The sequence below is a fragment of the Sorex araneus genome, chromosome X (assembly GCF_027595985.1).
Source record: "Sorex araneus isolate mSorAra2 chromosome X, mSorAra2.pri, whole genome shotgun sequence".
Taxonomy (NCBI): domain Eukaryota; kingdom Metazoa; phylum Chordata; class Mammalia; order Eulipotyphla; family Soricidae; genus Sorex; species Sorex araneus.
Window position 1 is genome coordinate 363363552 of NC_073313.1, and position 25077 is coordinate 363388628.

Sequence of the window (25077 nt, forward strand, 5' to 3'; positions counted from 1 at the left end):
TATTAAAATGAAGGCACAAACTATCCCACTGAGAACAACATTTACCACTGCTGAATGTGGCCCCCAAACAAAAAGTTGCTTTTTTATCCCTTGTCCTCACTGTGAAACTGTCAGGAACATATTAATGCATAGGATTTGTGTTATTGCTGAGGATCAAGATTCATTCCTCATCTTTACTATGTCTGTCCCGTGCCTTTAGAACAGTTGTGCGATTCTTTGATTTTCCTTTTTGAGTATTTTATGAAATTTTCTTCTCTTTCTTTCTTTCTTTCTTTCTTTCTTTCTTTCTTTCTTTCTTTCTTTCTTTCTTTCTTTCTTTCTTTCTTTCTTTCTTTCTTTCTTTCTTTCTTTTTTATGCAGGAAGATAGTTAAGTTTTGTTTGTTTTTGCATCACACCCTGTGATGCTCAGGGCTGACTCCTGGCTCTGCACTCAGGAATTACTCCTGGTGGTGCTGGAGGGACCATGGGATGCTGGGGATTAAACCCAGTTGGCTGTGTGCAAGGCACTTTCCTCATGGTACTATCACTTTGGCATGTTTGGGTATTTTATTTTATTAATCAATCAATTAATTAATTAATTAATTAATTTTTGCTTTTCGGGTCACACCCAAAGATGCACAGGGGTTACTCCTGGCTTTTCACTCAGGAATTACTACTGGCGGTGCTCAGGGGACCATGTGGGATGCTGGTATTCGAACCCGAGTCGGCTGCGTGCAAGGCAAATGCCCTACCCGCTGTGCTATCGCTCCAGCCCCTGTTTGGGTATTTTACAGTTATGTGAAAGTGGAAGCAGATGATGACATGTGTCTGCTCGAGTTCTGTCTAACCTTGTCATCTCACGGCAACTCTTATTCCATGTATGTTTTCTCTTAGGATGTTGCTGGTCTTTCCATTCTCAAATTAACTGGTTTTTTTTTTTTGATGAATGATATTTTGAGGATATCTAAGAAAATTTCTCCTACATTTTCTTCTGTAAGTTTATAGTTTTGCTTTTTATTTATTTATTTATTTTGTTTTTGGGCCACACCAGGGTAGTGCTTAGTGGTTCCTCCTGGCTCTGCACTCAGGGATCAGTTTTGGCAGTACTTGGGGGACTGTATGGGGTGCCGGGTATCAAACCCAGGCTGGCCGCATACGAGTCACGTGCCCTACTCGCTGTACTATTGCTCTGGCCTCAGTCTATAGTTTTATTTATTTATTTATTTTTATTTTTAATTTTTTTTTGCTTTTTGGGTCACACCCGGCGATGCACAGGGGTCACTCCTGGCTCTGCACTCAGGAATTACCCCTGGCGGTGCTCAGGGGACCATATGGGATGCTGGGATTCGAACCCGGGTCGGCCACGTGCAAGGCAAACACCCTACCCGCTGTGCTATCACTCCAGCCCCAGTCTATAGTTTTAGATTTAAAAAATTATTTTGTTCTTGGGCCACTCTCAGTGGTGCTCAGGGCTCAGTGCTCAGGGATCATTCTTGACTGGCTTGGGGCACCATATGTGGTGCCAGGGATCAAACCCAGGATGGCGGCATGCAAGGCAAATGCCCTACCTGCTTTACTATTGCTCCCAGCTCTTACAGTTTTAGATTTTAAATTTAATACTGTATATGTTTTTGCTTGTTTTTTGCCCACACCCAACTGTGTGTAGGGCTTCCTCCTAGATCTATGCTCAGGGATCATTCCTGGTGGTACTCAGGTGCCATCTGTGGTGCTGGGGTTGACTACATGCAAGACAAATGCTTTATCATGTACTGTCTCATGAGGTAATTTTTATACAGAATATTATTTATAGATATAATTTATTTTTTATCTCTTACTCTTTTTTCTTTTTATTTTTTTAACACCGGGTTATCGGGGCCGGAGCGATAGCACAGCGGGTAGGGCGTTTGCCTTGCACGCCGGACGACCTGGGTTCAATCCCCGGCATCCCATATGGTCCCCCAAGCACTGCCAGGAGTAATTCCTGAGTGTAAAGCCAGGAGTAACCCCTGAGCATCGCTGGGTGTGACCCTAAAAGCAAAAAAGAAAAAAAAAACCAAAAACACCGGGTTATCTTTTTTCTAGCACCATTTTGGAGAAAGATCATTCTTCTTTCTGGAAATGTTGTTACATTACTTCTGTTGTTGTTGAGCAGTTTTCTAGACTTTCTTCTGCCCTGGGACTGGAATGATAGCACAGCAGGTAGAGTGTTTTGCCTTGCACGCAGCCGACCCAGGTTTGATTCTTCCGTCCCTCTCGGAGAGTCCAGCAAGCTACCAAGAGTATCCCACCTGCCCGGCAGAGCCTGGCAAGCTGCTCTTGGTGTATTCGATATACCAAAACCAGTAATAACAAATCTCACAATGGATACGTTACTGGTGCTTGCTTGAGCAAATGGGTCAACAGTGGGATGACAGTGCTACAGTGCAGTGCTTTTTTTAAAAAAAAATTTTATTGAATCACCGTGAGATAGTTATAAGCTTTCATGTTTGGGTTACAATTACACAATGATCAAACACCCATCCCTCCACTGATATCCCCGGTATATCCCCCCTTTCCCACCCTCTCCCTGCCTCCAAGGCAGACAGTATTCCCCATACTCTCTCTTTCTCCTTTTGGGCATTATGGCTTGCAACACAGACACTGAGAGGTCATCATGTTTGGTCCATTATTTACTTTCAGCACCATTCACAATAGCCAAAATCTGGAAACAACCCAAGTGCCCTAAAATAGATGACTGGTTATAGAAACTTTGGTACATCTACACAATGGAATACTATGCAGCTGTTAGGAGAGATGAAGTCATGAAATTTGCTTATAAGTGGATAGACATGGAGAGTATCATGCTAAGTGAAATGAGTCAGAAAGAGAGGGACAGACATAGAAGGACTGCACTCATTTGTGGAGTATAGAATCACATCACATGAGGCTGACACCCAAGGACAGTAGATACAGGGGCCAGGAGGATTGCCCCATAGCTGGAAGCCTGCTTCATGAGTGCAGTGCTTCTTCTGCCCTGTTGTCCTCCTGTTCATCCTCCAGTAATATCCTGCCAGGAAGTTGAAGCTTTAGAGTAAGTCTTGCAATCAACTATTGTTAGACCTTCAAATTCTTTCTAGTTTCTTTATCTCTCCACAATCATTTTAGAATCATCTTATAGATTTTTATAAAATCCTGCTGGGATTTTGCTTGGCGTTTTAAACAGGTCAGATTGAGGGAAAATGGCATCTCAAACATATTGACAAATTCAGTCTCAGACAATATACATTATGTTTATTTCCCAGCTCAGGCACTGTGATTTACAATACTGTTACGAATCAAGTTTCAGGCATACAGTGTTCCAGCTCCACCCCCTTCCCCAGAGTCACACCTTTACTGTTTCAGGGTTCCCCTCACCCTCCCAGTGCAGAAAGAATTATTATAGTTTGAGTCATATGTTTATAATAATATTGATACATATGGTTTGGATGTAACAAGGACAGTGGTGGAGGGTCTTGGACCCTTTAGAAGGGGTGAAGTGAGTTTTACTGTATATTATGTATACATATGATATATATTGCATATATATATAAAATAGGTCTCTGGCTTGTTTTATCACAGCTTCATAGTTTTAAGCATATAGATATTGCATACACTTTGTTAGACTTACCCCTAAGTAACTCTAACACCATCATAGAGTTTTGATGCTCTTGTAAGTGGTGATATTTTTGAAATTTCATTTCCAGTTACTCATTGCCAGCGTATAACATTTCAGTTATTTTTAATACGTTGACAATGCACACTTTGTACACTGGTCTTGTTAAACTTAGTAATTTTACTGATTTTTTTTTTTGGGGGGTGAGGATTCATGAAATAGCCTTCATAAATAGTCATTTGTCTGCAAATAGAGGTAGTTTTCTTCTTTGCAGAGTATATGTGTTTCCGCTCCCCCCCTGCTTTACCCATTGCCTGGGGTCTCCAGCATAATGATGAGTGGAAGTGGTAAGAGCCACGTTTCCGTTCCTTTCCTGTCTCAAAGGAAAGGCACTCTTTCATCATCATGTATAATTATAGTTAGCTATAGATTTTTAGATAATTTTTTTTTATAAATTGAGGAAATTCATATCTATTCCTAAGTCACAGAGAGTGAAAAACAATTATTATCCTGAGAGGGTGTTGGAAGGCTTTTCCTGCAGATGTTGAGAGCAGGGTCTCCTGCCCCTCCTTTAGTCTGTACATGTTGAATTACATTCTCAAGTGTTGAGTGAGCCTTGCACTCATAAGATAGACCTCATTTGATCACGCTGCATTCTCCTTCCCAAGTACCACGGTGTTAAATTGGCTATTGATTTGTTGAGGATTTGGAGGTGGGCTTTGGGTCACACCCAACAGTGATTGGGGTCTTCTCCCAGCTTTGTGCTCGAGGATCAGACCTGGTGGTATTCAGGGGACCATGCAATGCCAGGGAGCACACTGGGGTTGGCTGCACGCAAGGCAAGCCCTTAACCCCCGTACTATCTCTCTGATCTATTTAAATTATTGTGTCCTTCTTCACAAGGGATTTTAGTCTGTAGCTTCCTTGGCAAGCTTTTGTCTGGTATCACGGCAATAGTGTGGCACCTACCTTGCTCGCATGTGTGAGGCAAAGGTTCAGTCTAATATTTCATGGCCTCCTAGCAGAAGTGGCCCAGGAAGTACTTTTTGCCTAATTAGTAGGGGTTGGGAGATGGTTCAAATGGTTTGTGTTCAGGCTTTGCATGCAGAAAGCGTGGGTTTTATCCCCAGTGACTCTGGGAGGAATCCCTGCACTTGTTCAGGTAGTAGCCCTGAACACTGCCGGGTGGGAACCCCCAAAACAAGCCAAATTCCTGTGATTTGTTGTAATCTACTCTGGAATTGTCTGTATCCCAACTTGCAGTGTGTAATTTTTTATTTTACTTTATGTGACTCCTTCTTTTCTCTCTCTCTTTCTCTCTCTCCCTCTCTCCCTCTCTCTCTCTGCTCTCTCTTGCTCTCTCACTCACTCACTTTTTCTCACCTCTCACCCCCGTTATACTTCCTAAAATTATTTTTTGCTTCACTAAAATAGTAAATTTTCCAATTTCCCTTGTATTTTTTCACCATGGATTATTTAGGAAGATACTAATTTTCAAATATTTGACAGTTTACCATATTTTTTCCTGTTAGATATTTAACAAGGATTTCTTATATTTCTATTCATTTTGTATTTCTATTCCTTTTTTATTCTGTTGTTTTGAATGGAGGAGTTTTCAAATGTCAGGTCAAGTTGGCATATCTCTACTCTCAGTTTTACTTGTTTTCTGTCTACTTGGTCTGTGGTTAGAGTCTGCAATGCAGTTGTGAGTGAGCCCCGGGTGGCCCTCCCCCTCCCCCCCCCCCCCCCCCGTCGGCCCCCCTCCCCCCTTCAGCTTGTAATCCCTCTGTTTTGAAGCTCCATTGTTAGGTGCATTCATTTTTGTCACTGGTAATTGTGCTTGTTTCAAAGTCTACTTTTAGAAAATAGTTTCTTAAGAACTCCTATGGTGAAACGAAGTTGTAAGAGTCAGGCCTTTAGAATTACTTGTTAATACTCTAAAGTTGTTCTCATTTATATTTTCCTTAGGTTGGAACATTAAGATTTTGTGGAACAACTGAATTTGCAAGTGGACAGTGGGCTGGCGTTGAGTTGGATGAACCTGAAGGAAAAAACAATGGAAGTGTTGGGAAAGTCCAGTACTTCAAATGTGCCCCCAAATATGGTAAGGTTCAGATGACCCAACTTGTCAGGATGAATTAAAAATGATACTATTTCAGTTTTGCTGTTTTATAAACAGAACTTTTCTATGGTTGCTTATACAGTGAGTACAGGGGCTATCCTTAATTCTCTTATTTGGAGTATGGTTGGGAGACGGTATCAAGAGTATGATAGGGTGGGAACTGGAGTTCGGTGGGTAGGACACTTGCCTTGCACGCAGCTGACCTGGGTTCAATCCCCAGCACCCTGTTTAGTGCCTGGAGCCCACCAGGAGTGATTCCTGAGTGCAGAGCCAGGAGTAACCCCTAAGCACCGCTGGATGTGGCCCAAAAAAACAAAAAGAAAAAAGAAAAAAAAAGAGGGAGAGATAGTATGACTGATCTCCTTTAAGGAGCTTGATGATAGGAAATAGATTATGGAGGTTGAAAAGTTTGAAGGTTTGGAAAAGCAATTGAGCTCCTATTCCTACTACTTAGAACTGTCTTTGTCTTCCAGTGGTTTGTAAATTATAATCCCTTCTCTTTGGAGCTTTTAGTAATCTTTTATCTTCTTGTCATTTCTTTTCTTTCTTTCTTTCTTTCTTTCTTTCTTTCTTTCTTTCTTTCTTTCTTTCTTTCTTTCTTTCTTTCTTTCTTTCTTTCTTTCTTTCTTTCTTTCTTTCTTTCTTTCTTTCTTTTTCTCCTTCCTTCCTTCCTTCCTTCCTTCCTTCCTTCCTTCCTTCCTTCCTTCCTTCCTTCCTTCCTTCCTTCCTTCCTTCCTTCCTTCCTTCCTTCCTTCCTTCCTTCCTTTCCTTCTTTCTTTCTTTTTTTGGTTTTGGGTCACACCCGGTGATGCACAGGGGTTACTCCTGGCTCTTCACTCAGGAATTACCCCTGGCGGTGCGCAGGGGACCATATGGATATGGGATGCTGGGATTTGAACCCGGGTCAGCCGCATGCAAGACAAATGCCCTACCCGCTGTGCTATCGCTCCAGCCCCCTTTCTTTCCTTTTCTTTCCTTCTTTCCTTCTTTCTTTCTTTCTTTCTTTCTTTCTTTCTTTCTTTCTTTCTTTCTTTCTTTCTTTCTTTCTTTCTTTTTCTTTCTTTCTTTCTTTCCTTCTTTCCTTCCTTTCTTTCTTTCTTTCTTTCTTTCTTTCTTTCTTTCTTTCTTTCTTTCTTTCTTTCTTTCTTTCTTTCTTTCTTTCTTTCTTTCTTTTTCTTTCTTTCTTTTTTTTTTTGTTTACAGTTTGTGTCACTTTTGGGGCTGGAGTGATAGTACAATGGGTAGGGTGTTTGCCTTGCACACGATACGGTGTTCATATGGTTCCCAGAACTGCCAGGAGTAATTCCTGAAAGTAGGGCCAGGAATAACCCCTTAGGATCCCCAGGTGTGGCCCCAAATCCAACAAAAAAATTGAGATTTTGTATCACTTTTATTATAATATTTTAGTGGCCCTTTGGGAAGAATTGGGGTTAAATCCATACGTCAAGGGCATATTATTGTAATGGAGTTTTGGGAGGAATTATGTTTAGACAAAATGGATCATGTTTATTAGGACATTTATTACTATTCTATTTAAAAAATATTTTTTATGTTTAGTATTACTTAACTGGAGCGATAGCACAACATGTAGGGTGTTTGCCTTGCACTCGGCTGACCTGGGTTCGATTCCTCCATCCCTCTCGGAGAGCCTGGCAAGCTACCAAGAGTATCCCGCCCGCATGGCAGAGCCTGGCAAGCTACCCATGGTGTATTTGATATGCCAAAAACAGTAACAACGAGTCTCACAATGGAGACATTATTGGTGCCCACTGGAGCAAAAATCGATAAACAGCTGAACAGCGGGATGGCTATGCTACAGTGACAGTGCTACAGTACTACTTAAGCCTTAGAATTATGTGCTAAGATGTGAAAAAATCTGTACTTTGGCTTAAGTTATTAAGTAGGAAGCTTTGCCTATATTTTGTGCATATTTGGGGTTTGATTGTATCATTATCATTGATTGTATCATTATTACTTTATTTATTTATTTTTTTATAATTTATTTATTTTTAATTAGAGAATCACCGTGAGGGTACAGTTACAGATTTATACACTTTTGTGCTTATACTTCCCTCATACAAAGTTCGGGAACCCATCCCTTCACCAGTGCCCATTCTCCACCACCCGTAAACCCGGCGTCCCTCCCAATCATTCTTACTTTAAATTGGGTTTTAGTTCTCCCAAATGATTTGTTTAAGAAAAACAAGAAGAATAAAAACTCCTTAGATGAGTTTTCATGTGCTATAGAGATGTTTGAATGCCACAGAATTAAGTTGTTTTTAACTTTTTTTTTAAAAGCAGAGTATTTTTCTGAACGAAAGAACAGAAATTTCCTCAGCATAAGAAAAAATTATTGACAAATTATATAAAATTGAAAATATTAAAAATTTGTAGTTTGCTCCTGAATATATTTTAATTTTTTCACTATATTCTTTCACAGATATAATCACATTAAACTAAAATATATTCCTTAATTTGTATTGATTTACTTTTTTATATTACACATAATTTTGTTGTTTTTCTTGGTGTGGTATTCATCCAATTACCAATTAGCAATTCATTCCATTAGCAACTCATACTATTGACAAACTATTTTCTCCTACTTCTGAATAATAATGATAATCTGAGTAGTATTGCAATGATGACTTTTCAGGGGTACAACTCTTTACTTCTATTTGGACTTTTCCCCCTTTATTAATTTCCAGAAGTGTGATCGGCATAGAGTTGTAAACTGGAAATAGGTTTTAAAATTACCTTTGTATATCATAAACTATAAACTTGTAACTTTTGTGCACTTTCCAAGTATTAATCTTTCCTTATAACTAATGCCTAAAAGTTAAATAGGGTAAGAATTGTCTCCCAGTAAGATTGTACAGGTTTACATTTTCAGAGTTATATTTATTTCTCTGGAAAAATAAATAATTTATTTTATTTTATTTATTTTTGCTTTTCGGGTCACACCCAGTGATGCACAGGGGTTATTCCTGGCTCTACACTCAAGAATTACTCCTGGTGGTGCTGGGGGACCATATGGGATGCTGGGAATCGAACCCGGGTCGGCCGCGTGCAAGCAAACGCCCTACCCGCTGTGCTATCACTCCAGCCCCAATAATTTATTTCTTTAAACCTTGGCAACATCAGATACAATCTTCATCGTGTGTGTGTCTGTGTGTATGTTTGTCAAGGAAAATAGTCGAACAGAAGAAAGGATATTGTGGATAAGTTGAAATAATGGAATGATCAAGATAAAATATTGTTAAGATTCAGAGGACAAGAGAACAGCAGAAAAGCCAGGCAGTTGACACATCTTAGCTATTAACAAATAGGATGACTACCACACGAAGAAAAACAATGAAATTATGTATAATATAAAAATCTATCATTTCTGCCTACATAGTAAAACTACTCATCTAAATACATTGCATTTTAGTTATCATGCATCTTTGTTCGAGTGTAAATTCTCAAGGGAAGAGCTTAAAATACTCTTTATTTTGTCTTTTTAAATGTAGCAGGCCAGATTAGCTTGGTATTTATTATCCCTGTTCACTCCCCCTACTGTCTGCACATATTTGTTCATACTATAACTTTCACTGCCTGAAACTTTTTTAATTTTCTACATTAAAATTTTTATTGATGTACTGTTAATGAAGATTTTTTGCATACATCGTTCCAAAACCACCTGCACCACCATAGTACCCACTTTCCAGACCAAGGTCTTTGTCAGACACTCTGCCCACCACTGCAGCTCAGTTCTGGGGATCATCTCTTCAGTTTTATTTCCTTTGGCCATTTGTTGTTCCCTTATTGTGTATTTCTTAAGTCCACATATGAGAGAGATCATTTTGTATCTGTCCCTTTTGAATGACTGAGCGCATCATCATACCATTTAGTTCCAGTCATGTTCTGGAAAACGACATGATTTTACCCTTTATTATAGTAGCATAGTATTCAATTGGGTATAAGCCACAACCTTTTTTAGTTTTCTAAATTTCATTTTAAAATGTAAAAATTAAATCACTAGGAATTACAACTTTACAAAGTTATTAATGATTAAGTTTCAGGTATAAAATATTCAGCATCATTCCTTCACCAGTGTCTGCTACCCTACACCAGTGTCTCCAGTTTCCCTCCCATGCCCCCCACTCCCACCCAGTTGGCCTTCATGGTAGGAACTTTTTCCCACCCCTATCCTAGGCAGGCTTCCTACTGAAGACCAATTCTGCTCTTCATTTCAATTGTCTTCGAACATTTGTTGTTTTCCTATGATATATATGTATATATATATACACACATATATATGTATGTATACACACACACATATATATATCTTCTGCACAAGAAAGTGCTCATTCTGTGTTTGTCCCTCTCCATCTGACTAACTTCACTCAGCATAATACTCTGTGGTACTCTTCAGATTCATCTACATAGCAGCAAATTGTATGACTACATATTTTCTTGTGGCTGAGTATTATTCCACTGGATTGTTTATTTATCCAGTCATTTGTTGTTGGGCACTTGGGTTGTTTCCAGATACTGGACATTCTGAACAGTTTTTCAGTGCACATAGGTGTACGGATGTCTTTTTCTGAATTGTGATTTGGGGCCCTTGGGGTATATTCCAGAGTGAAGTTTCTGGGCCACATGGAAGCTCCATTCCTAGTCTTGAGGAGTGTCCGTATTGTTTTTCAAAAAGGCTGACCAGTTGACATAACCAGCAGTGACTGAGGGTTCCTTACTGCTCACTTCCATGCCAGTACAGGTTTTTGTTGTTCTTTTTGATGTATGCCAATTCTCTCTGGTATGAGTTGATAGTTAATTGCTGTTTTGATTTGCATTTCTCTGATGATGAGTGATGCAGAGTATTTTTTCATGTATCTTATGGCCATTTTTATTTCTTAAGAAAATTTTTGTTCATTTCTTCCCATTTTTTGATGGGCTTGAATTTTTTTTTCTTGTAAATTTCCACCAGTGCTTTGTATATCTTAGACATTAACCCTTTATCAGATTAATGGTGGGCAAATAATTTCTCTGAGTTTGTGAGGTATCTTTATATTCATCATCATCATCATCATCATCATCATCATCATCATCATCCCGTTGATCGTCGAATTTCTCAAGTGGTCTCAGTAACGTCTCCATTCGTCCTAGCCCTGAGATTTTAGAAGCCTCTCTTTACTCGTCCTTCCCAATGATGCCACATTGGAGGCTCTTTCAGGGTCTGGGGAATGAGACCCATCATTGTTACTGGTTTTATTTTTTTTTTTGAGATGCAGAAGCTTTTTAACTTAGTGTAGTCCCATTTGTTTATCTTTGCTTCCAGTGCTGGGACAAAGCATTTCATCCTTAAAGCTGCCTCTAGCCTCAGTGTCATGGACAGTTCTGCCATGGTTTCCTCTATGTAACTTGTGGACTCTGGTCTGATATTGAGGCTTAAGTCATTTTGATCTGACTTTTGTGCATGGTGTTAGAAAGGGGTCTTAATATTTTTTGCATTATACCACAACTTCTTGATCATTCATCTATAGTTGGGCGTTTGGGTTGTTTCCGTATCTTGGCTATTTTACTTGGTGTTACAGTGAACCATAATGCCATGTAAGCTTTAAATAATTTTTAAGTGAAATTTAATTTTTGCAATCACCTTAAATAGGCAACTCAAACCTATTTGTCTGCTCCCCCCACCCCCCACATTTAGTATACCCCATATTGTCTGACTGCAAATTACTGATGACCTGGTCTTCTCAGAAGATTACATTTTATACTAGAAAAAGCATGCACATTCCTACTGTACAAAAGACACTGTAATTATAACAGTGGGGGAAGGCAGAGATAATGCATCTGAATTTTGTTTTCTCAAAATCTGCTCTTTGATGAAGAGAGAAAAGGTAGATCTAAACATAACTATAATATGGGAAACTAGAAGTCCCTAAAAGAGAGCTAGAATGATGTGGAAACATAGTGTTTGTACCTTATGGTGGATTATGATTTGTCAATACCTTAGTCAGAAATCACTCTAGTAGTTAACCAATACCTTCACTTCTACTTCCCTTTATTCCTCTTTCCCCTGAACTTCGCTTTGCTTCTGATCATGGGTCTTCTTTGTGGTCCTGAAACCCCTGCATGTGTTGCTAGTCTCCCGAACTAGTTTGCGAGCTCTTTGAGGGCAAGGGAAGGAATGTATATCTCACCCAGGCTACAGGATACTTAACAGGGAAAAACATGGGCCCAGGCATGTGACTCTTACCTAGCACATATGTAGCATGTGAGAGTCCCTGAGTTCCATCCCTGGCACCACATGTGCCCCATTAGATCTGCACTGGGGACTATTGAGCACCCGGGAGATTGAGCATCTGGCACCCCACCTGGGAGTGTCGACTCAAGGACAAGAGGCAAGAGAGGCCCCTCCTCACACCTCGCCCCTACCCCTGCCCTCAGCCCGAGAATGTGTCTCCCCGAGGAGTTGTGCTTGCTCCTTCCTGTGATCTGTTGTTGACTGCTTTGCACTGACTGAGCTCTCTCATCGCCCACAGGCATTTTTGCACCCCTGTCAAAGATCAGTAAAGCCAAAGACAGAAGGAAGAGCACGCTGCACGCATCCTCCACCAAAGCGGTGCCTCTCCTCAGGTCCCAGAAGGTGGATGTGGCCCACGTGACGTCCAAGGTCAACACCGGTAGGTCAGATGAGAAAGTGGGACAACTGCATTTGCTCAGGCTCTTCATGCAGTTCCTTATATTTCATCAGCTAAGGGAAAAAAAAACCAAGAATTTCCTGCACCCTGAATTTTCTTAAGCCTCAATCCTGGTTTATGTTGTTATTGTTGTTGTTGTTGTTTGTTTGTCTTTGGGTCACCCACCCAGGATGCTCAGAGTGCTGGGGATTGAACCCAAGTTCAAGGCGAGCATCTTCCCCAAGTGCTATTGTTTCATCCTCTGGTGTATATTTTTATTTTTTTATTATCCACTTAACATTATTTTTTTTTAAATTTTTTAAGTTGAGTCACGTGTATATTTTAATGTCTATCAAGACATTTGTTCCTTTTCTTTCCACCTATCTTCCTTCACCCTCAGTTGAACCTTAGTACCAGATTTGATGCCCTCAATAAATCTTTGTTCAAGAAAACTAGCTTTTAAAAGAAAAGTTGGGGTCACACCTTGTGGTGCTCTGAGTCTGGCAGGGGCTGGAGGGTCTGTCAGTGGTCCCAGGGATGGAACCGGGGCTGGCCAGGTGTAAGGAGAGCACCCTCCTGGCTGTACTATCTCTCCAGCCCACAAGACTTGCTTTATATTTCTTCCTATGCAGAGTTTTAGTGACTTTTTTTTTTTTGAAGTCTAGCTCCTAAAACTGGCAGTGAGGGTCCTTTTTCTGTGCTCCCAGTGTTGGACATATGTCCATGAGAAAGAAATATATATCTATATAGCTCTATACTTAATTATATATATTATTGTAATCAAAACTTTAAAAATACAGCTGACAAGTGGTGGGGTGTGGGGGAACAGACAGGTACTAACAGTGTTTGCCTAGCTCTTGGCCCACCCTGTCCTAGCCCATGTGACCAGGAGTGATCCATGAGCACAGCTGGGTGAAGCCCCATCCAGTCCCTCCCCCAAATAAAGCGGAGTGGGGCTTATTGCAGCCCATTGCCTTCAGTGCTCTCTTTCTCTCTCCTCTTCCCCCACACCTGCCCTCCTGCTGCTTCCCTGGGTGCGGCCATTTGGCATCTGCCTTTTGAGGTCCTTGCCATTGCTGTCTTAGAAGTGTCCGAAATGGCATTGGTTTCAGGTGTGCTGTGTGACCATGTGAGCCTCCCTGCCCTGGTCACCAGTGTGCTCTCTCTCCAGCACCAAGTTTTTTTTTTTTTCTTTTTGGTCACACCTGGCAATGCACAGGGGTTACTCCTGGCTTTGCACTCAGGCATTACTCCTGGCGGTGCTCAGGGGACCATATGGGATGCTGGGAATTGAGCCTGGGTTGGCCGCATGCAAGGCAAACGCCCTAACCTCTGTGCTATCACTCCAGCCCTAGCACCAAGTATTTATAAAATAGCTTTCATCTCTTCCTTCTGAGCATGAATTTTATTCCTCAGCTCACTGAATGGATTTTCTGAGTTTGCGTATATCTTCCTCATGCTATCGCAAGGAATCTTGTGATTAATCTTGGTAGGTCAAAATCTCCCATATCCTGAGGCTGGCGAGATGGTACAGTGGTGAGGTATTTTCGCCTTGTATATAGCTGACCCATGTTTGATCCCTGGCACTCCATATGGTCCCTGAGCTCTGCTGGGAATGATCCCTGAGCACAGAGCCAGGAGTAAGCCCTGAGCACCGCTGGGTGTGGCAAACACTGTATCACTATCATCCCGTTGCTCATCAATTTGCTTGAGCTGGCACTAGTAACATCTCCATTGTGAGACTTGTTGTTACTGTTTTTGGCATATCGAATATACTACGGGTAGCTTGTCAGGCTCTTCCGTGCAGGCAAGATACTCTTGGTAGCTTGCCGGGCTCTCTAAGAGGAACGGAGGAATCGAACCGGGGTCGGCCGCGTGCAAGGCAAACGTCCTACCCCCTGTGCTATCACTCCAACCCACAAATAAACAAAAAGCAACGCCCCCGCCATGTTTCTAGCTGTGGTTTCCGGAGACATCATTGCCTCCTCGTGCCGTGCTACCTTGAGTCCCATCGGTGTCCATCCAGATTCTGGGGTGGGGTGTGCTGAGGGGATGCACGAGTGGTTCTGGGCCTGTGAAGCACCGAACTTCTTTCTGCTGCTTTGACATTCATCTATGCCAAGGGCATGGGCCTCTATGCCATCCCTCCTTCCCCCTCCCCGGGCTCTCTGCTTGAGTTTCCTTGTCTGTCACTGCCCTGTGATGTTTGCTCCTCCCTCTTCACTCCCCTCACAGAGATGCATGGTTCTTGCAGCACCCTCTAATGCAGACTCCAGGTCTTTGCCATGTAAAGCAGGTGCTCACTAGTGTCTTGTTCTTGAATGGTTGCCTTTTTTTTTTTTTGCTTTTTTGGTCACACTCGGCAATGCACAGAGGTTACTCCTGGCTCTGCACTCAGGAATCACCCCTGGCAGTGCTCAGGGGGCCATATGGAATGCTGGGAATCGAACCTGGGTCGACTGCGTGCAAGGCAAACACCTTACCTGCTGTGCTATTGCTCCAGCCCCTGTTGAGTGGTTGCTTTTTGAGGGACTGAGGAATAAGGCCTTTATTGCCATCTCAGTTCTAGCCATACTCAATCCACTCTCTCACTGTTTCCCCATGAGAACTTCCCTGAGTCACTTTTATTTCTTCATCATCAGCCCCCAATAGTTAGTTGAGGGTTTGTTCTCTCAATGTTTTATTTGTGCGTATGTTCTATTCTCTGAGCAATATTTTTAATTTTAAGTGGACTATATCTTGTACTTTTACATTCATTGCAACGCATAGAACAAAATAGGTGTTCAGCAAATGCTTGCAAATTTCTCAGTAACTAAAGCAAAAGCAAAGGGGCCTTCCACCACGATGAGAGGACTTTGCCCAGGGCGTTGGCTGCCTTTCATACTTGTATGATTACTGCAGTTTTAAAAAGGGGATTCTTGATAATCAGTTGAGAATGGTAACCTACTTAATTCTTTTTGTTTTTGTTTTGTTATTTTTGTGTCTCACCTGGCAGTGCTCAGGGCTTACTATTGGCTTTGTGCTCAGGAAATACTTCTAGCAGTGCTCTGGGGACCACATGAGATTCTGGGGATTGAACCCTGCCTGCTGTTCTGTGTCTCTGGCCCCTCTCTTTAATTCTTGACGGTGTCTTATCTTCTTGGTTCCTTACAAATCACATTTCCCTATAAATTTGGGGACAAGCTATTAAGTTCCTTTAAAATATATCCACTGCAGTTTTAATTGGTTTTGCATTTAAACCTTAAATCAATGTGGGAAGAACTGACATTTTTATAATATTCTTTTAATTATGAGCTACATTGTGCTGTTTAATTAGGCTCTTGAAAACATCTCAACAAGATTTTATAATATTGTCTATAGATACTGTGTACCTGTGTACCTGGGCCTGTTCCAGAGAGAGTCCTTTATACAGTTTGATGTTGTTGGATCTCTTTAACCTAAAACTCTGAAGTACGCAGCAGCTGTGGGTAAAAAAGTTCAGGTCTGCGTCTGATCTGAGGAGTCGGAGAGGGGTCTTGCATTAGAAAGTGGAGAAGTGCCTTGCTTTAAAGCAGGCAGAGTCAGATCCCTTTAAAACACAGTCAGATCCCTTTTTGCCCTTCCTAGCGAGCTCCTGGTCAGTTCTGCAAGGGGCAGTGGCAGCCGGGATAGCACCACGCAGCCGGGGGCAGGGCAGCCTTTGTCCCTGACCAGAGAAGTGGCCCCTAGAGGATGGATGGACTTCCCAGGCGTTTCCCTCCTTTTCTCTTACCACTTAGCCCCCGAGGCAGACCCAGTCTCTGGATACTGTGACAGAGCAGGGAGATGCTCCAGAACCTCCGCCCAGAAACTAGAATCGGTGCATGGAGCAGGGAAGAGTCATAGTGAGGAGAGAGAGCCCATAGCCGTGACCTCCGGGCGTGGGCTGTGAACTCCCAGGGTACGTGCATGGAGCTGATTGCAGACTGTGGGAGCAGGCTCTGCTGGGGAGAGCAGGACTCAGGCTCCCCGCCGACCCTGGGCAGGACAGCACCTGAGACAGACCCCCAAAGGCCTGGGCACAGAACTGACATTGTTAACCCCAGCATACGGCAAGTTGTAGGCTCACACGAAACAGGCACCATTCCCCATAGGACCTCTGACGTCCCACCGCACTGCATTTAAAATGTATAAGCTACCCCAGGACTTCCTCCGACACCTGGTTCCAGCTGAGACCTTGGGGTGAGCTCAGGAGGCAGTGCAGGCCTTGTTCCCACCCCACCAAAGCTCTGGCAACTGCACCCACACCCCTGCAGCTGTCTCCGCACCTCTGGCAGGACTGCCCAATTCTGGGTTTTCTGGAGCACACGGCCTCATTTGTGGGCGTGTGACGTCTTCAAACTCTATAATACTAACATCCCAGCAGGAGCACACCAGATTGGGTGGGAGTGTAACATAGAAGCCAACTAATTTCGACACAGAAGGCTTAACTGGCGACAGCAGCCTAGAAAACCTTCAGACAAGGACTTCACGTCCCATGGTGAGATACAACAATTTTCACAAATTTTCTCTTACTGAAGTATTTTTTGATCAATCCATTACCCCTATCATGGTAACAAGGAATATAAAACTAATTATACTGGGCCTGTTTGGGCCCAATACAGGGCCATACTCGAGGGGTGGTTGGGAAATGGAGACAATGGGGGAGGGAAGGTGACAGTGGTGGGATTGGCGTTGGAATATTGAAGGTCTGCAACAGGTCATCATGGACAACTTTAAAAACCACAATGTTTAAATAAGATGGGGAAAATGACTACCCTCTAGAATATTTCCAAATATAGAATAACCCGGAAAAATCACCCACTTTCCAAGGAGAAGGGCTAGCACAAGGGGAATCCCAAGAGTGCACAGAGATTATTTGGATTAAGATTTTTTTTTTTTTTTTTTTTTTACAAAATTCTTTTATTTTATTTTTTTTATTTTTATTTTTTTGCTTTTTGGGTCACACCCAGCGATGCTCAGGGGTTACTCCTGGCTTTGCACTCAGGAATTACTCCTGGCGGTGCTTGGGGGACCATATGGGATGCCGGGGATCGAACCCGGGTCGGCCGCGTGCAAGGCAAACGCCCTACCCGCTGTGCTATCGCTCCGGCCCCTGGATTAAGATTTTAAAGATTATATCATAGTCATGTGCTAAGATGTAAGGGTGAATGTCACTCTCGAGACAAAAGACAGTCTCAGCCGAAAGATGAAGATAAATAAAAGATCCAAGTCATCCATGTGCACACACACGCACTGCAGTAACGCTGGGATCCTGGGACAGGGATGGACTGTGTCAGTATCAGGATAGCAGCTGTGACTCACTCCTGATTGTGTCCAGAGGCTTATAACTCAACTATACTGTGATTATGTCAACTGGGATAAGACCAGGGAAAGTATATAATGTACAAACTCCCTGTACATACATTTTTAACATCACCTATGTCTCGTCAGCTTTCTTCCCCTTTAGTTCTGTTCTTGTCGGTTGTTTACAGCGCCCTCAGAGACCCGTTCTTTGTTAATGAGATCCATTCCCTCCGATGCTAGTTCACCCTCTGAGATCTTACTGTGCCCTTCCTCTCCAGTGCTCCTCCACACCCTCAGAAAACTCTTTATTGCAAACTGTTCATCCTTCTCTGACTGTCTCTAAGATTAAAAGAAAAATGCTATCTTCTACTCTTGTTCATTTCCCTTTTGTGTGTGTGTGTGGGGGGGGGACAGCTGGTGATGCTCAGGGCTAACTCCTGGTTCTGAACTCAGGGTGCAGGGATTGAACCTGAGGGGGCCATGTACGAGACAAGTGCCCTACCCACTGTCATTCCAGCCCATATCCTTCATTCTTTCTGACCAGGACAAATCTGACCTGCTCAGCAAGACCCATCTTGCATGTGAACTTGCTAATGAGGCATTAATTTCTATCATAGCCACAACTCCTGTCTCCTCCTCCCAGGCTACTGCTCATGTTAAAAAATGTCGTCATGTCTTTGTTATTTATGTTGATGTCAACTATGATGCATCCAGAAAGTTCTCATTTAGGACTCGGATCATGCCTTGTTCATGACCATGATGCTGAGTGCCAAGCTCAGCAATTCACCCAAGGTGCTTTTCTGAGAGGTTAGATTTGAAAGGGATGTGTGACGGAACTTAACATGGGGTGTGTGTGGCCTGTCGGGTCCTCTGAAAAGTAAGGTTTTACAGGTGAGGCAGGTTTAATAAGAGTTATTTATTCACAGAGACTGTTCTTTAGTAAGTGAGGTGGGCTGGTGGGAGGGGAGGAGTCAGCTGCAGAAACCAGTGGAGAGCTCACAATTCCTGACTATCGACCCTCTTTTAAGTGAGTCGTTGCTATAATGACTTGCAGGATCATTTACTCCACACTAGGGAGATTGTATCGGCTGTTTGCTGTTCTCCCGTTTTCCTGAGGGTGCAGTCAGATCTTAGGTCGATGAGATTTTCTGTACCTTCTTGTCTCCTGTTCCAACTCTGTTATGCGTCAGCATGAGACATTCAGATAACTGGTTTCTTGAGGCCTTCTACTATTTGGAATTCCTTAGCAGATTGTTACGTAGCTTTAAAAGATTGTTTGTGATACTTGGGGAAATTGGGATTTCTTTTAGATGGGCTTGCTATGAAAACTTCTTTTTTCCCTTTGACTAATGAAATCTCTGTCCTCTGTGAATTTGTCGCCCACCTGGTTTTCAGAAGTGAGTAAAATTTAGGTAATGAAGGATACCTGTACCTTCAAAGGCAGATACAGCGTATGCTTAACATTAGACACAATTCTTCCTTGCTGAAAGAGCCTTGTTTGTGTATCCTCCTAGGATTAGTGACATCAAAGAAGGATAGCGCTGCCTCGGAATCCACACTTCCATTGCCTCCTGGTGAAGAATCGAAAACTATAACCGAGAAAGATGGTAATAGACTCTATAACTTCTGTTCTCATAACTTAATGTATTGATGAAATGTGAATAACGTAGCAAGATGGCTTATGTGAGCTTTTAAGTTGTAAAATTGTTAAGGGAAAAATCATTAGGCTGAAAAGTAGCCTTGGAAGTCGTGTAAGCAGATAATAAAATCCGTGCATGGCATTTTGTATGAAACCCTGTGCTGTGATCCTGTGTACACTCAATGTAGCAGACTGCTGGCGAACATGAAGAGAGGGACCAAGAGGAAGGCACGTCACATCTAGGGCGTATAAAAATATTTCAAGTTGCCTTTCACTGTTTTCACTGCCAATCGTTGGATGATTAGAGAGGGCATGAATAGAAAATTCAGCCGTATTCTCTCTTGCAGTATTCTTGGTTAACTCCAAACATCTCAGTATCAAGCTGTTGTTTTCTTAAAACACTTTGGTAGTGATTTTTGCATAAATCTGGTGGGATTCTACTAATCGTCTCCAGTTCCAGAGGGGAGGGCACACGAGGGCAATTGATGATGTCTTGACTGTGCAGAAGACCGTCAGTGGACTGTGGGAATTTTTGAAATCCATTTGCTGGCGTTGTAAAATTGCGCTGGTACCAGTGATGGTATGTTGGGATAAAGTCTGGTTTTGCAGTTTCAAATAAAAAAAAAATATTGGGCCATGCCTGGCAGTTCCTGAGGCCCCACGTAGAGCATGTGAGCCTGCCCTGGGGACTGTCTCCCCTGAGGCTGAGAAAGCTAAGTGGGGATTCTCTGAAGGACTTAGCTGGCAAGGCACCTGATTGGTCTGCTCTTCTCCACAACTTGCCTGTTCTAGCCACCCTGCTTGGATCCCTCAGCAGCTCCTCATCCCTGTCTTCTCTGGACCACAGACAGAGCCACCCCAAGAAACCGAACGCAAGTGGCAATGACAAGAAGACAATGAGCAAAAGCCCTTCCACTTCTTCTAGAGCCAGTGCTGGTATCTATGGCTTTTTCAACCTGGCTTTCTTGGTGGTTTTTATCTTGGTTTGTTTGTAAGTAGATTTGCTCTTTTTAAATGTGTAGAAGGAAACCCCCCCCCCCTTTACTTCAGTTGTACTGAAGTACTTGCACTCTCCCCTGTTCCCTCCTGCCCCCCAAGTTTATAAGTAGGTGTAAGGTAATACCCCGCCCCCCATATCTCTACCCTGCTCAGCGTTCACAGCCTTCCATTGTGTGGGTGACTTCCTCTTCCCCAGTGTCTAATGCTTCCCCCCATCTCCAAGGTTCATTTTAGAAGCAATAAGGTTTAATTTTCTCTATGGTTGACAGTTATAATCTAAACCTAGTAATAGTGATGTATATTCTAGTAGTAGTGAGTATATTATGTACTTGATTATTTCAGGTCCTAGTCAAGACACTGTATATGCCTTATTTAACCTCAGAATACCCCCCTGAGCGGGTGCTCTCATCACCCCGGGGCTGAGGGAGGGCCACCCCCATCACGGTCCGAAGCACAGTTTAACCCCCTACAGCCGGGGTTGAGCTTGAGTTTCGTGGATGCTCCCCTGCCACTTGCTTCCCAGGCACCTCCGTCAGTCCCTGGACCGCAGAGCCTCCTGAGCAGAGTTTTCCCACCCTTTCACTCTGACCCAGGGCCCGTGCACAGTTTCAGTACCACCCCAGCAGCACCTGCTATGAGGTCTCCCCCTGGTGCCGCTCCCACAGGACTTGACATTTATTGTCATTTCATTTAACCTAAGAAATAGCACCCTGTTGTTTGTACACCGTGCAGGGGAATTTGTGCATCTTTACGTCATCTGTGTTATTTGAATCGGCAGATGATTCCTTTCCTTTTCCCCTTTATTAATTTTCCTTTTCAGTTTTTGAGCAGGCAGGCAGTGTTCAGGGCTTACTCCTGGTTCTGTGCTCAGGGATCACTCCTGGTGGGGCTTGTGGGAGACCACGTGGGACCCTGGGGATTGAACCCGGGATGGCCGTGTATAAGGCAAGCACCCCGCCCAAGATGCTACCACTCTGGGATTACTTTCCCTTCTTCTTCCCCCTCTCCTCCCCCTCAAGTTTCTGTTTTGCAACTTGAGAAGAGTTTCAGGATTCTCCTAGGTATTTTGTCAGTGACAACTTCTGGTCCAGCTTTCGTACCGCTGTGACTCCTGCAGCGTGTCATTCCATCTCTTCAGTCACAAGGAAGGTTGGAGAGAGCTCATGATCAGACTCGAGTTGAATCGCACCCGGGTGGAGTGGGTGGCAGGTTGCCTCTAAACCTGCCCTTTGGGCTTGTCCAGGAAGAGAAAGAGGCTCTTTCGGCAGAGATTGTTCCCGATAGACATCGGAGCAGAGACCAAATTCTTTCTCTGTTGCCTTCAAAACTCACACGGGGCCACATTTGTATTGAGAAAACATTCATGCCCGTGTTCTTTTTCTCTTTAAAACACTTCACTGAGTCAGAAGAAACAGGCCCTCACTCACACTTGACATGAGAAGCTTGACGTTGGGACCCAAACAAAGGTTGAGGCACAAGGAATTCTGCCAGAAATGGTTTCCCTGGAGTATTTCCTCTGTGGTTCCCCTGACCACAGCTCCCAGTGTCCCGTGTCTCCCCACTGCTGTGAGAAATGACGTAGGTGACAGTTATCCTCTCGCAGACACTCCAGGCTCCCTCCTTGGGAACCGGGCTTCGACATGACCTTGCAAAATATATATGCGACTGTGGGGATGCCCTTGTTTACCCTTCACTAGGACTAGGCTAGTCTGCCTGCATATTTAACTGTTCATAGGCGAGAGGAATGTGTACACGTAGTAGCAAGGAGAAAGAGGGTAGAAAGGCGAGGGGCAGGGGTGGGAGGCACGTGTGAGAAAATGCATGTCAGAAGCCCCAGAGACTTTATTTTTTCCTTTTTTGGGTCACACCCAGCAATGCATTGGGGTTCCTCCTGGCTCTGCACTCAGTAATTACTCCTGGCAGTGCTCAGGGGACCATATGGGATGCTGGGAATCGAACCTGGGTCGGCCGCGTGCAAGGCAAACACCCTCCCCGCTGTGCTATTGCTCCAGCCCCTCCAGAGACGTTTCTTAATGGCAGACTTTGCTGGTTTGAGTAGATAGTCCACACTTTGGAGAGACGTGTGTTGAAGGCAGCCGAGGACGGAGAGAGCAGCGCAGTGGGGCATTAGGATAAAGAGTGAAGCAGAAAAAGAAGCAGAAAGGATGGCGTGGGGAATGAGAGAGGCAGGGAGGATCCTCCCTGGGTCCTGCTGTTGACCTTGCTGTGACTGTCCCTGTCACTGACAGCGTGGGGATAGGCCCTGAGCAGATCTGGTCACAGGTTCTGCATTTTAATCTTGTCATCCACCAGTTCTGAATACCAGTTCTTACCTGGAAACCGTGTCCTAAACACCCTGTGAACCATGGCGAGCTTCAGAGAGGAGTTACCACAAGGGCGATAGTGCTTTATCCAGAGTCCCCATGCCTTGCCTCTGCTGCCTTCTGTGTCACTGTGCGTGTCACTGTGGGCTCTATCCCTTTAACCCTACACTGTGGGTTGCAACTGCTTAGTGGTAACTGGTTGTGGGGGCAGGGGAAGGGCACAAAGGTGGCAAGAGCTACAGGCTTCCAAACACAACAACTGTAAGTCAATCCAAATCCAACCATTCGTGAATCTGAGGTGTTTCTGGCAAGACCCGCCCCTGTGGCATTTCTCAAGCAAATAAAAGGGGTCACAAATAGAAGTTGAAGCAGCCCTGTGTGGGGTTCTCTGGGCCTGCCCAGGAAACAGCTCTTCAGATCTGCTTAGGGACTGATGGGAGAGGCTCTGGGTCCAAATGAACCCCTTTCTAGAAAGTATTTCTTTTAGGACCTGTGTGGGCATTTTGGGGTTTAGATTTAAATCAAAGTGAGGGGGGAATGACTTTGTTCATTATTAGAAAACCAGGTTGGGGTCTTTGGAACCTTCTAGCATTGTTACCTTCCAAACACACTCTGGCCTGTGTCATTCATACTGTGTCCCATGAGTTATCATCACTCTAGTCTGTTAAGAGACCAAGGGACTGGCCAACTACAGTGCCGTGCCCAAATCCAACTTCCTGCCTTGTGTGTTTGTGAATAAAGTTACACTGAAGTCGGCCTCGCTTCTCTACTGTGACAAGCAGGTGAGTTGTGTGGCTTTCAGAGCCGGAACTATTTATGACCTTCCTCTTACTAGCCTCTCTAGAGTACCCCTAGTCAAGCCCGAAGGGCTTGTCCCAGGACCCTGGCACCTTAGTTCCCACAGCAGTCATTTGCTCAGGAAACCCTTCCAGATTCGGTTTGAGTCGCCTTTTGTCCCCTGTGAGAAATCTCTGTTAGATGAATAAATACTGAAATCAACTCACAAGACTGAATACAGAAAGACTCTTTTTGGCTGATGTACTGTTTTTGAGTTTCGTTTTCCCCATTTTCCCCCTCTCTTCTTTTCCTCTCCTCACCCTTATCCACCCTTTCCCACCTCCCTTTCCCCAACCACACAGGTTTGAATTCCTCAGCAACATCTATAGCAAGTACCGCCCGCAGCGGGGACCTGCACCTGGGAGATAGAGTGTTGGTGGTAGGCCAGAGAGTCGGGACCATTAAGTTCTTCGGAACAACAAACTTTGCTCCAGGTAACCCATCTGTGAGTGCTGGGCTCAGTTCACACCCTGTGCTATGGAAGGTTTAGAATTTAGACACAAATGAAATAGAATCCTAGGGAATTCTTGATGAACAGTTCTTGTGGGTGAAGTTCTGTGGTTCGGGGCTGCCAACGGCGATGAAAATGCCACGTAGTTGATTTTGGTTGGGTTGACTGTGGTTGGCAAATGTTTCTCGTCAGCTGTGTTTTAATGATCTGATGTTAAAAGTGGCTCATCACTCTCACTGACGACCAAAGAGTGCTTAAATCACAGGGCTGACCTTTCTGGATTAGATGCTTATTAATCTTTAAAATGAGTAAACAACGAGTTGACTCTTCATGCCTTCTAGCAGAGTGGCCTGGAGAGAACAAGTGAAAGGAAAGGAAGAAAGGAACATTTCCAAAGGAACAGGAGCGCTTTCGTATTACACGTCTATGTGCATTTATATGTTAGTTCTAGTCTAGACTTGCTATTGGGTGTTCCAGAGACCAAGATGATGTTTCACTGGCACTGTCAGCGACTGTCGTTTCCAGAAGAAGCCAATCGACTGGAACCGTCTTTGTATATTTTGAACAGCAATATGCTATTTTGACACAGGGTGGCATTGTAGCTTTTTAGGAAAAGGTTCCCTGGAACATGGATTGTTAAAAGTGTGTAGCATTCTGTCAAGGACTGGGATGGACAGGAGACTTGTCCCTGTTGCATGCTGAGAAACTGGATTGCCCTGAGCTGGACGGTAGGCACGCCTGTCCTTTGTACTGCTGATGCAAATATCTGTGAGAAGACGTGCAGTCTGTGTGCCCAGAGGCCATGCTGAATCAAGAGAGCACTGGGGAGTGTGGACCCCTCTCTACTTGTTTTTTGTTTTGTTTTGCTTTTTGGGTCACACCTGGCGATGCACAGGGGTTGCTCCTGGCTCGTGCACTCAGGAATTACTACTGGCAGTGCTCGGGGGACCATATGGGATGCTGGGAATCTTGAACCCGGGTCGGCAGCGTGCAAAGCAAATGCCCTACCCACTGTGCTATCATTCCAGCCCCTCTACTTGTTTTTTTTTAACACCACCTTATGATTGTAAGTATGGATGATTTATGAGATCAAGCCAGTGGACTCGTGATGGGTTGTTTTACCAT

The 25077-nt window shown here is 43.7% G+C and overlaps 1 protein-coding gene across 2 annotated transcripts in view; it reads left to right on the plus strand.

Annotated features, from left to right (window-relative positions):
- Positions 1-25077, plus strand: part of CLIP4 (CAP-Gly domain containing linker protein family member 4) — a 66749-nt gene that overhangs the window by 22878 nt on the left and 18794 nt on the right. For both annotated transcript variants that reach the window (XM_055120985.1, XM_055120986.1), the window contains exons 8-12: positions 5580-5715; positions 12261-12401; positions 19217-19309; positions 20134-20277; positions 23804-23935. In XM_055120985.1, coding sequence (XP_054976960.1) covers positions 5580-5715; positions 12261-12401; positions 19217-19309; positions 20134-20277; positions 23804-23935 — 646 coding nt within the window. The remainder of the gene's footprint in view (positions 1-5579; positions 5716-12260; positions 12402-19216; positions 19310-20133; positions 20278-23803; positions 23936-25077) is intronic.